The 13,064-nt window shown below is 41.3% G+C and overlaps 1 protein-coding gene across 1 annotated transcript in view; it reads right to left on the bottom strand.

The window, feature by feature from the left end:
• The window catches only part of RMDN1 (regulator of microtubule dynamics 1), a 31,063-nt gene extending 23,579 nt beyond the window's left edge, over positions 1-7,484 (bottom strand). Inside the window, exons 1-2 of the mRNA XM_063451277.1 lie at positions 7,225-7,484; positions 3,969-4,086 (exon numbers count right to left, since the gene is read on the bottom strand). Of these exons, the coding sequence (XP_063307347.1) occupies positions 3,969-4,086; positions 7,225-7,332 (226 nt within the window). The 5' untranslated portion in view covers positions 7,333-7,484. The remainder of the gene's footprint in view (positions 1-3,968; positions 4,087-7,224) is intronic.
• Positions 7,485-13,064: the final 5,580 nt, after the last annotated feature.

Below are 13,064 nucleotides of genomic sequence, written 5' to 3'. Positions count from 1 at the left end.
TTGTCCGCCATGTGGTGAACGGAGGGGACTGGAAGGGCCCCCATAGGAAGTCCTCTGCCACTTCCTGGCTATGAGTGCCTCCACCGCTGTAGGGTTTGTTGTGCGGATTGTAAATTAGGACATTCCAGGATTCCGGAAGGCATGTGTATGAGGCCTGTGTGAATCCTTCTGATAGACCCGAGATAATGAATTCCACCAAATGTCTAGATGGATGATGTGGCAGTAATGTCGTAAGTACAGAAATGTTTATTGATGTTAAGTATAGTTTTGGGATACATTTTATTTGGACACAGATTTAGCATGTGCCCTGAAACAGATGGCTGGAGAAAGTGATTGCAACTCAACCAGTGCTGGAGGGGTCGCAGCGGCCGACCCAGCCATGGTAAGGGGTGTAGTGACCGATTCCCCAGGGGTGATACTGGCAGGCTAACTAGGCCTGAAAGGCGAAAAATTAATCTTGTTTGTGACAGGTGAGGCCCTGCTAGTTGCCAAGTGGCTATGAGAGGCTCTGTCTATGAGTTGGCGCGAGGGGTTATTGAGGCCACCCGTCGTAGTGGCAGGAATCGTAGGCCTCTCAGTGATAGTAAAAGAAAACGGGGAGGGAGTGACAGGTGAGGCCCTCTCTATAATATTGCGAGGCGGCTAACTCACGTGTGGCCCGATGGCGTTTGCCTCCGAAACGTTGAGGCGGGGTGTTGGCCTCGCGGACCACTAAACGATAGGCAGAAATGCCAAGAAGGGAGGTACCTATTTGGGCCTATACCCCTAACTTGCCAGTACTCTATGGCCTAGAAGAATGAAACGTATGTGAACTACAACGTGAGCAGGCTTACGTACCTGGTAGTATGTATGAAGTTTTGAGATTCGACAGGTATGAAAACCTGGATAAACCTAAAAAGGGATCGAGTGAGAATGGATCCTGTGAGACCTGTGTAATCTGTATAGGCTGGGATTAGGCTTCTAGCAGTATGTGTGGGAGGTGTAAAATCTATGAGTATGATAGTGACATGACTGCCCATGCTTGGTGACAAGCGTTACGCTGAGTCCGATACCTGGCAGCAGGGGATTGGCCGTGTAATGTGTATATATGGAAGGTGATCAGATGATATGCATGTCACTAAACTGATCTGGGAATGCAAGGGACTTTTTAATGTGAAGTGACAATATGCAGAATCATAAATGTTGCTGTAAAGTGACGTATGAATGTATGAACCAGAACGTGTGATTCAAAAACCGAAAGTCTTGTGAGACGTATATGCCGTGTTCTTGAATACTCGTGTTACGTCGCCTGAGTGTGTCAAGAAAAGGCCTGAGTTTGTAAATGCCATGTGAAATTATGTGAAATGACAATCTATGCAGAAAATGTTGTAACGTGACGTATGAGTGGTTGAACCAATGCGTGTGATTCAACCCGAAACCCTCTGTGGAAGGTAGGACCGTGTTCTTATATACTCGTGGTATATCGTATGAGTATGATAAGAAATGGCCTGAATAGTTAGTGCCATGTAATCGTAATGTACATGGTTGTAATAACATCATATCTCCATTATACTCTTTGAAAATAGGACCGTGTCCTTGAACTCGTGGTATGTCGTACGAGCATGACAGAAAAAGGAGCCATAATGTAGGCTAACCATAACAGTAATATACATGTAATATCTGCATTGTAAAATAAAATAACTTATTATTAAAACCATATATATATAATAAGCAAACTGAAACAAAATAGACAACCTAAGATCGTGTAAAATAAGTATTTTAAAGTTTAACCGATTACTGTGCAGGAAACGTATGATTGGTTGGATCAGTACGTGTGATTCAACCCGAGTATGCATGAAAAGGAATTAAATCCTTGTGTCATGGTTAACAACAAAGAAATGAGGCCTGTAACGTAGGCTGATTTAATTGTAATGAAATGGATAATTATAAAAAAAAACTCCAGTAAGCGTGGGAGTCCAATGTCTATACAGAAATGTTAGCTGGTTTCATACCCTTGATGTAATAAGTGATACCTTAAAAATAGCATGAAAATGGTCTGTCTATTTAACCAAGCAACTTTTTAACCAAATGTAAATACATAAAATGATGAAATGTAACTCACGAAAAAGATCTATGTGAATACATAGCAGAATAACCGAATCTTAGTATGAAGGGAAACAGAAGTTAGCATGAATAGCTTAACCGTATGCATTTTAATGCGAACAGCAATCGTGCATAGAATATACTATGAATAAGTGCCGACCAGAAAACACAAACCGAAATGACAATCGTTTAAATGAAGCAAGGTTGTTTTTTACATGAAATGCAATAATGTCTGAGAAGCCTGTAGTACACTGAATGACCGGTAGGGGTCAGTGTGTAGGCGAAAATGCAGTGGTTCGATGGTTTGTACATGAAATGCAATAATGTCTGAGAAGCCTGTAGTACACCGAATGACCGGTAGGGGTCAGTGTGTAGGCGAAAATGCAGTGGTTCGTTGGTTTGTACATGAAATGCAATAATGTCTGAGAAGCCTGTAGTAGACTGAATGACCGGTAGGGGTCAGTGTGTAGGCGAAAATGCAGTGGTTTGTACATGAAATGTGATAATGTCTAAGAAGCCTGTAGTACACCCAAAGACCGGTAGGGGGTTTAAACGAATGATATGCATGAACATGCAATGGTTTTAGAACAGACTTAGACAAAATGCAGCCGTAAAGTGAGGGCCTGACCCGTGCATGGTGCCGTGGGACTGATGCCTGGCATAACGGGTAGGTTGACTTACAGTTTGTGAGTCACTTGGACACCATCCACGGCGATGGATTGAAGAAAGAAGGTGGTAGGCCGGAAAAGCCTGTGGCTGGATTCCTGACACAGCTCTGCTTAAAAAACCTCATGGAGTAATCAGGTAAAATGGCGTCTGGATGACCCGGAAGTGGAAATGATGCAGCGCTGACCTCGAACGATATGGAGCCAGGTAAGGGGTGTCCCTTAAGTAGGGAAGAGGTGTGTCATACGCCCCTCCCACAATTACAGGCCAAAAGGCCTTAATACATATATATATATATATTTTGTGTTAATCTGCATTTTTATTGAGAGTGCCTGTTAATGCCAGTACAAGTAACTATATACAGCACAACTGTTGCCTATTTTTTTTGTTTGAGGCTTGAACAACAAAGGGCTAACAGACTGCTTCGGGAATTCTCCCCATTTTAAAAATCTGCTGGTGTTTTGAAATATCAAGGAATAAATACTAAGTACATAAGTACTATGTATTTTCTTCAAAGATATAGACCTTCGTGCTTCTATTTTGTACCTCTTTTCATGGTGCTGTGTCCTAGGTAGCATTGTATATGTTTTGCATAAATGGAAATGCTTTTGGGGTTAATTACTTATCACATAAACCCACACTATCTAGGCATTACTAGACAAAAATGTGTTTCAGCCGGTTCACCAGAGTCAAATTCCTTTTAATCCACACCTGAACAAAGCAATATACCCTGATTTTACCTGTATAACCATAGTCATTCATGTGTAGATTAACAGGAATTTGATTTGGACAAACCGGCACAAAATATTGTTTTGTCTAGTGTTTCCTGTATCTTGTATCAAAATGTTATTGTATTTTTTAAAGTTATATATTTATAATGGCTTATAAAATCGAGGTGGTTTTACTCCATCGTTTCCCTTACAGGAGCTTTGTGAATCTTTTTATAGTACTAGTAAGAGATAGATATAGAGAATATATATATATTATATATATATATATATATATATATATATATATATATAAATAAATAAAATTATAGAAATGCTGCAAACAATGCCAAAATGCAGACTAAACTACTCGAGCTCTGACTATAGTCAAGTTGGACAACGTTTCCAAACCAGCAATTTTTATCTAAATGTTGCAATTATTTGGAGTGTAGTGAACAAACCGGATCAGTGATGGAAAAATTGACATCTATGAAAATAAATTACAGTGCTTACCTTTAATGCTAGCATGTACAACTGCATGTTGCCTCCTCCTTCTGAACGCTGTAATTGCTAAGAAGGATAGTGATGACAGGACAATGCCTTTCTCCAACAAGGTAAACTTCCCATAAACCTATGCAAAAAAGAAATGTCTGGTTAGAACCATTGAATAAGAAGTCTTTCCTGCTATGAAAATGTTTTCTTCCTTTTTCTAGAATGCAAAACTGGGATGTCATCAGGGTGCTGGGACTGCCATTATTTAGGCATTTTAACCTGCATAGTTTCAAATATTTCATTGACAGTATGCAGAAATTTGAGGATGTGACAATAGTATGTATGTATACTTTTCGCTGCCCTCCTCCCTCTCACTTCATAGATATCCATCGATGGTTCTAGGGCTTATTCTAGACTTTAATTCCATTTCTTGCCTAGAGCCTTGTTTCTTATTCTGTGTTATGCACCCAAAAAGCAAAGCCTAGGGGCCAGGGCCGGATTTCTCACAAGGCCGCTGAGGTATTCTCCTGTTGTGGGGCCTGAAGGGCTGGGACACTAATAGAAAGGCTGTAATTGGTCTCGCTCGCCTGCACTGCACCCGTTACCACGGGTTAATGCAGCAATGCCCTGGTACGTTTCCCGGTGCCTGCCAGAAAGAGCCGTCTGCATCCAAAGGAAGAACATGTATATCCATGGCCAATGTCATTGTGCAATGTCATCTTTTTTCCCCTATAGTAAAACATGGCTGCTATCAACATATTGAGAAGTTCCGAACATCCTTTGTGAGAATTGTAATTGATATTTCGGGATGAACTAAACTACTTAGAATTTACAACAGAACTTTGTTCTTACTAAACAGAGGATTATGGGATAAGATTAGACTCCAGAGACCAGAATAAAACCTTCCTGATTGGAGCATCTCGTTCTTATGTGGGAGAAATGTGCATGCAGACCTTTTAAGCAGTGCTGAGGGAAACTTGAAAAAGGAAGTACATTTTTATTTTTTTTAAATTTTTTTAGAACTGTTTAATTGCTTGGCAATGTTTAGTATACTATGCAGTTAACTGTATGTATGTTTATTACTATTCCTTTGAGAAGTTCCTTATGTGTCACTTCCCTAAGACTACTTAAAAAGGACACTTCACTAATGTGCGTGTTTATTTTTCTTGTTTAGGTTGACTACAGAAAAGACAAAAAGGTTGATTAAAAGCAATTTGCCATTTTTAGTTACTCTAACACACACTGCCTTTGCATTATCCTTGGACATTACCCCCTGCCTTGCTTTTGCAAATCAATTTAATATAGGGCAAACTTCATGGACATACATACACCACTCCCCTTATTCACTTGCCTTATATCTAAGCAATATTTTACCATATACATTGTATCCAGACAGCTGGAAGTTCATTTGAGAAATACAATTTAGAAATAAATATATATATATATATATATATATATATATATATATATATATATATATATAGCAGCTTAGGTTATAGAAGTTAGCGATACAACTAATGTAAGAAAATGTACGATTTAAAAAATAAATAAATAAATAAATAAAAAAAATCAATATTTGGTAAATAAATAAAAAATACAAAATGGGGAAACTTCAGTCAGGAAATGTGTATTCTGCAATGTAATTTACAATAATGTGTAAAACCGAATTGGGGAGAAATAATGAATCATTCACAAAAAGATTGGGGGGCGGAGGAGGGTGTGGGGGTCGGTCTTTATTCCCTTATTAAAAAAAAAAAAAATCACATTTTAAATAGTCAAACAGGGAAAAATTATATGATCTAGAGACTCAAGATGTGCTTGATGACATTTATTAGAGACGCTCTTTAAATTGCCAAATACAGTAGGATCTGGCCTAAAGTTATTGCTCTACTGAAAAAAAATGGGAGGGGAAACTGGTTAACGTTCCATTTATAATAATAAACCACTCAAGAAAAAAATGTTTCCCAGATTTACATGCATCATATAACTGGCAAAACGTAAAAAAAAAAATAAATAAATAAAAATCTAACAAAATCTACATAAAACAATATTAAGAATGCGAACCAAACATTGGTCGTAAATAAACAACATAGCAATCAGGCGTCAGATCAAATAAAAAACACAAAACCAACACAACTGCATTCAGTTGACAGGTTGCAGGAGGCTGCCAAAACAGCTTTGTATACTATACATTGCATTTTGATATATTTTTTTAAAACACCAAGTAATTTAATACTACGGTTTCATCACAAAAAAAAAATAATTCTGAATTCTTAAAATGCCATTTAAAGTTTACATTTGAGTTTGACATTGCTACTAAATATATGCATTACCACCTTACTCCAACTTATAGCTGCCTGAGAAATCTACTACTGAATGACCAGTTAATGTGCGATGGACATAGATATGTAATTATATTTAAGTTCTTGGGATAAATACCCACCAATTGTCAGAGAACCACCTACTGTCAAGATCCATTAACAGTGTTACACAAGTTCTTCCTATATAAACTAAACTGTTCTACAGTAGGAGACATTTCAAAATATTCGATTAACACAGTTATTCGCAAAAGTGAGAATTCATAATAAATTTCAAATTTAAGGTCAAAATAGCGATCTATATGTAATAGATTAGCTGTCTTTTCCAACTCATATTTTCACCTTAAATTTGAATTCTCACTGTGGTAAAGAACTGTGTTAGTACAGCAATATTTTGAAATGTCTCCTATTGTATAACAGTTTAATAACGTGTACAAAATGTAAGACTTTAGACACATTCTGGCAAAAGTTACATTAAACTACAATTTAATTTGTCAACATTTAAAATGGATTTGCACATTTAAATCCAAATATATTTTCATGTAGATTTTACACACACCCCTTTTTATATGGCACTTACAGCTAGATGCATGCACAAATACATAAATAAGTTAAAACCCTGTCATTGATCATTTAACATGAAATGAACCAAAAGCATGCACGAATCATGAAATGATGTTGATACAGTTAAAATAGCTTTGTTTCAGGATAGCAAAAGAGATACAAATGAACAATAAAGTTATCAGTCCTGTTAGGTACAAGCTGTGCAGACCCACGTTAATTTTATTAATTAACAGAGTTAGTAAGATGTGATGGGGGTTCCATGTGCCCCCCCTCAGATACTGAGGACTATGTTACCCACAATCCCTGACACCTTAGTATTTTGGTTACATTGAAGGAGCATTGTGTGCTATTCCCACATGCTGACATACTATGTCCCTGTCACTCCAGTGTCTTACATGAGCCTTGGCACCCGGGGTGGTGTTGATTGAAGCCCTGGGGTTTCTCCTGATCACAAGACGGGGCAGGGGGCTGTGCATGAAGCGCTGGACCAAATTGGTGAACATTGCTGCTGTACCTACCAACTGGCTGACAATGGCTTACTGACAGATACCTACCGCCTGGGAACTGCTCTGCTTCCACTCTGTAAACTATTAACAACACCGCTTCCGACACACACCACGCCTATCCTTCCACACTGACAGCAAACCTTACAATCTCTTCCGCCCACACTCTGCTCACTTCCGCCCATAACAGCTCACTTCCGCCCGCACACTCTGCTCACTTCCGCCCACAGTCTGTTAGCTTCTGCCCACACTTACTTGATTTCCGACACCTGTGTCATTATTGTAATCACTGCTGACACCCTCTGGGTGCTCTTTGCTTCGTTTAACTTGTGTTTATTTGTTGTGACTATTTAAAAGGGGCATTGCATGCTGCCAAAACGGTTTTATAGGTTGGATCAAGTTTAATTACCTACAATGATCTGTCACTGCTCATTATATCTCAAATTTAGAGACTGCCGCAATGACTGTTATAGTGCACTAAATATACAAATAAAAAATGTGTGTGTGTAGATATAAACTAGAGCAGGGGTAGGCAACCTTTTAGCAGCACTGTGCCTATATAGGATTGTGATGTCCCGTAGCGTGCCGGTCCTATTTTTTTTTTTTTTAAATGAGGTGTGTATGCTGCCGTATCCTGCTTGTGTTATTTTTACTGTAATTGCTTTGTATCGTTGTATTTGTGCATATATGCAGGGCCGTCTTTAATATTGACTGGACCCTAGGCAAAGCATTTTTTGGGGGCCCCCTGGACCCTGTCCCCCCTCCCCAGGCGTGCAATCACATCCTCCACCTCAACGCAGTGGCGGACCTAAAGTAGAGAGGTGCAAGAATTGTTTGGGGCCTCCCTGTTGCACGAGTGATTAAAAGGTAGATCCCCATCTGTCGTGCAACTCCAGTAATGCATTGACAGCTGGGGCTCTACCATTTACCCATGTTTCCAGGTCTTAGCACTAAGCGTTTTTTGTGTGTTCGAATGTAAACAGGTTTTTATATGGAATATGTTTGTATGTGGTGTTGGTGTGACTGCAAGCATGTATTTGTGTAGTGTTGGTTTTTGAATTCAGGGGTGTATTTACATATAATTTTGGTGTGTAACACAGACGTGTTTGTACGTAGTGTTGAAATTTGAATATAGGGGTGTATTTGTGTGTAGTGTTAGTGTGTGAATGCTGAGATGTATGCACATATACACGCACACAGAGATATATATATATACACACTGAAACACACACACAGATATACTGACACAGATTTACTGACACACACACACACACACACACACACAGATATACTGACACACAAACATACTGACACACACACAGATATACTGACACACACACAGACAGACATACTGACACAGACATACTAACACACACACTGACAGACATACTGACACAGACATACACACACACAGATGTACTGACAGACACAAAAATTACACTTTTAAACCCACCCTCCAGTTTCCTACCTTTCCTGCTGGTGGCTGAAGGTGTTGGGAGTTGGGGTCTGGCTCTCTCGGCCAGCCCCCCTCCACTCTGCCTACTCTTCTTTCCCGCACGCTCCTCTCTTTGTGGGAGGAAGTGATGCACGGCCGTCACTTCCTCCCAGCCTGTTGCCAAAAAGCAAGGGGCCTGCTCGCGCTGTTAAAGCGCCTCACTGCGCCACTGGGACCCTGCTGACAGAAGCCTACCGGGTGGCCCTTTGTGCACGGGCCACCCGTTGGGCCTCCTTAGTGTGCAGATTACCGGCCGGGGGTTAGAAATAGTTTAGGCCAGCGGGGCTCACGGTGCAGCTGCCCAGTTTGACCCACGTTAAAGACGGCCCTGCGTATATTAGCTATTATATTGTATATGTTCATGAGTAGTTTATGGTATTGTGTATGATACATATGAATGTGAGTTGTGTATGGGGGCTGCTTGTGGAATTGTGTGAATGGATATGTCACATTGTGTGTTTGGTAGTGTGTGTGGGGGCTGTTTGAGGTATTGCATGTGAGAGACTGCATGTGGGGTTGTGTGCATGTATGTGGATTGTTAGTGGTGTGTGCAGATTATGTGTATGTTTGTGTGTGGGCTGTCCGTACTATGTGTATGAGGGATTCTGCACTCCTGTGTATATCTAGCAGTGTGGGTGGCTTCCCTGGGTTCCAGTGGGGACCAGACCGGCCAGATACATGTCAAGGACAGGAGCTGCAACAGCAACTGCGAGCTGCTCTACTACACTGTGGATTCCTATTCACAAGTGCTGTGAGGAAGTGATATGAGATCACTTCCTCTACGTACTGCAATGCATAAATTGAGGATTGTTCTTCACTACCTTTTCGGATTAGCAGATATCTGAAGTTTTACTGGGACTCCTGATAGGCCAGAGCCTATTTGTCTCTAGCAGCCTTGAGTGCCGTGCAAAGACACCTCGAGTGCCGTGCATGGCACTAGTGCCGTAGGTTGCCTACCTCTGAACTAGAGTATGTCAAAATGCAACAATAACTTTTTTTATTGGACTAACATAATATTTAAAAGACAAGATTTTCAGAATGTTCCTCATGTCTGAAGCAATACTCTGCCATAGCAATGTGGATTGGGTTAGCACTATTAGTCAATATTACTGGAGACCTGAGGGAGAGAGGACAACTCTTAAGCATTATGTTAGCCCAATAAAAAAAAGGTTCATTGCATAATGCAATACTATGGTATGTTGGCACGCGCACACACACACACACACACACTTTCTCTCTCTCTGAAGTGGTCTTAACCCCTTCAGCAACATGGGATGGGGGTGGGAGGGAGAGTGGACCTGCAGTGCCAGGAAAACAGTTTGTTTAACAGTTTAGTCCCTTTAATGTGTCAGTAAACAACTACATGCAGACCCTTTCCCAACTCAGGGAGAGAAAGTCTATCCCATGTACCTCTTACCCCTCCGTCCAGCAGCATTTTATGGGATAAGTAGTTTATCCACCAGGATTAAGTCCATTCCTCCTTCAGAACTAGTGGAACTGCTCTACAATCACATACCATAGTAGGGACAGACCAAGATTGGGCCCACAGTCGTATATCCCACTTCTCTACCCTAATGTGCCTCTTTTCTTGGAGCTCAATACTTTTGGTGTGTCCGAATTTATACAAGGTCTCCACAGCAATAATACAATAATGTGCCTTGAAACTACATTAAATGTGTTTAGAAATATGTGTGTGTAAATAACATACATTGTTCTTGTTCTTGTATGTACGTAGTGGGGAATCACGATGCAGCCTAGAACAAAATCTAACCCCATTAAACCCCCCAGTAACGACAGACCACTTAGTATGGATGAAACAGGCCACAGCATTTATTATCATAAACTAAGTTACTGCATAACACATCCATAACTTTATTTATTAAATCTCTTCTTTTCTGTAAGCAAAACATTAGACATAAATAAGCATAAATTAACATATATACATATATAACTCCACCCATAGTGTTATACAGTGACCAGGGCCGGATTAACATAGGGGCTGATGGAGCTGCAGCTCCAGGCCCAGGCCCATGGAATAGGCCCATTAAAAAAAAAATAAAAAAAATTGTTTTACTTTTTTTTTTTTTTTTTTTACACACTACTCTTAGGTCTGCCATCTGACTGGTATTTTACCAGCACAGATGGTATTTGAGGCTGCCTGGCCGTGCCAGTATTGCAGTAATACCGACAATACAAATGCAGATATTTTTATCAGTATAAACAGAGATTACTCTGCAATACCAGCACCAGCCAGTAGGGGTCACTGTGTGTAGAGAGAGGCAGGGATAGGAAGTTACAGCATCCCTGCCTCTTTCTACTCACTAATCCGCAGGGGAGCAGCTACAGAGCACAGAGAGTCTAGACAGCAGCTCCCAGCCTGCAGAGATAGCCTACAGCTCAGGGAAGTGAGGGATGAGGGGAAAGGCAGCAGGGAGACATGGGGACATCGAGACACTAAGAGACACATGGGGACACTGAGACACTAGGGTACACTAGGAGACCTGGGGAACATGGGGACACTGAGACCCTAGGGGACACTGTGAGACATGGGGATGCTGAGACACATGGGGATACTGTGAGACATAGGGACATTGGGATACACATTGGGATGCGGAGACGCTAGGGACACAGTGTCCCCTAGTCTCCCAGTGTCTGTGTCCCTAGTGTCTCAGTGTCCCCATGTCTTCTAGTGTCCCTAAATGTCTGTGTCCCCCTGTCTCCCAGTGTCTACATGTCCCTAGTGTCTCAGTGTCCCCATGTCTCCCAGTGTTCTTATGTCTCCCAGCCAGTGTCCCTAGTGTCTGTGTCCCCATGTCTGCCAGTGTCTGTGTCCCCATGTCTCTCAGTGTCTCTAGTGTCCCCATGTCTCCCAGTGTCCCCAAATGTCTGTGTCATCATGCCTCCCAGCCAGTGTCCCTAGTGTCTCAGTATCCCCACGTATCCCAGTGTCCCCTAGTCTCCCAGTGTCTGTGTTATTGTTAGGAGCAGGTTTGAAGGTAAATCTGGAGCCAGGAACTGAAGTCTCTTTTGTATTTCTTACTTTAACGGCTCTCGTTTCCTGCTTTTCCTGGAATGTAAGACAGTCTCAGTCTTTTTCTCAGGTGATATGCAGCAGCTTGATTGCAGTAAGAAAGAAACAGATTTGCATAGTTCCAAGAGACTTTCAGTAATGATTGTTAGAATATTGGTTAACCCTGTAGTCTCCGGTTTAAGGCCTTTACATTGAAGTTAATGTTCTTATTAAAAGACTTCATATCCTGGCTCATGTGAACCTGCTTCAGACTTACCTTCAAACCTGCTCCTAACAATAACCTGCTCCACCCTTACCTATACTTCAAACCAGCCTGCCTCTGTAACCAGCCTTCCACTGTTACCAGCCTGCCTTTGTTACCTGGAAATTACAGACATTCATTATTATGTGCAAGTAACCTGTTATGTGGTAAGTATCCTGTGGCATATTGCCTAAAGTCTGTTTTCATTCAAGTTTCATAATATGTCTAAAAACTCTAATAAAGTACCTGAAGTCAACCCTGACCTAAGTCTCCTATCTGACCTGCACAAGATCATGACAATATCTCCCAGCATCTATGTCCCCATGTCTCTTTGTCCCTAGTGTATGTGTCCTTATTTCTCCCAGTGTCCCCAAATGTCTCAGTGTCCCCATGTCTCCCAGTGTCCCCATATCTGTATCCACAAGTGTCTCAGTGCCCCATGTCTCACTGTGACACAGGACACACTGAGACATGGGGACAATGGGAGAAATGGGGACACTGAGACACTGGGAGACTAGGGGACTGGGCAACATTGACACTGTGATACATAGGGACACTGATGCCAGGCTGGCCTTCCAATTCTTTGGACAGACATGGGCATGTTCGCCCTTTTTGCAGTTCTGGTCACGTGATTCACGTCAGTTGCCCACCCTTTTAACCTTGACTTCCTGCTTCACTGGACACTGCTGTTAAGGGGGTATGGATTCACTTGAAAGATGAAAGCATATTAGAATGAGATTAGCATAGGTGTTTTCTCATAGCTGCACCCTATGAGTTTCCCTCCAATACCATCTCCATCAGATACACGACGCTTGAGAGGTATGACTGTTTTAGTGTTTTTGGTCGATAAGATTCTGTTATTAGGCCCCATCATAATTGTCAGCACCAGGCCCCCCGGGCTCTTAATCTGGCCCTGACAGTGACCCAACCGTCCTTGCCAATAAACATAGAGTGGTTCCTAATCA

Source organism: Pelobates fuscus, chromosome 4, assembly GCF_036172605.1.
Source record: "Pelobates fuscus isolate aPelFus1 chromosome 4, aPelFus1.pri, whole genome shotgun sequence".
In the NCBI taxonomy this organism is placed as follows: Eukaryota; Metazoa; Chordata; class Amphibia; order Anura; family Pelobatidae; genus Pelobates; species Pelobates fuscus.
Note: the sequence above shows the minus strand (reverse complement) of the source record. Positions and strands in the feature narration are given on the sequence as shown.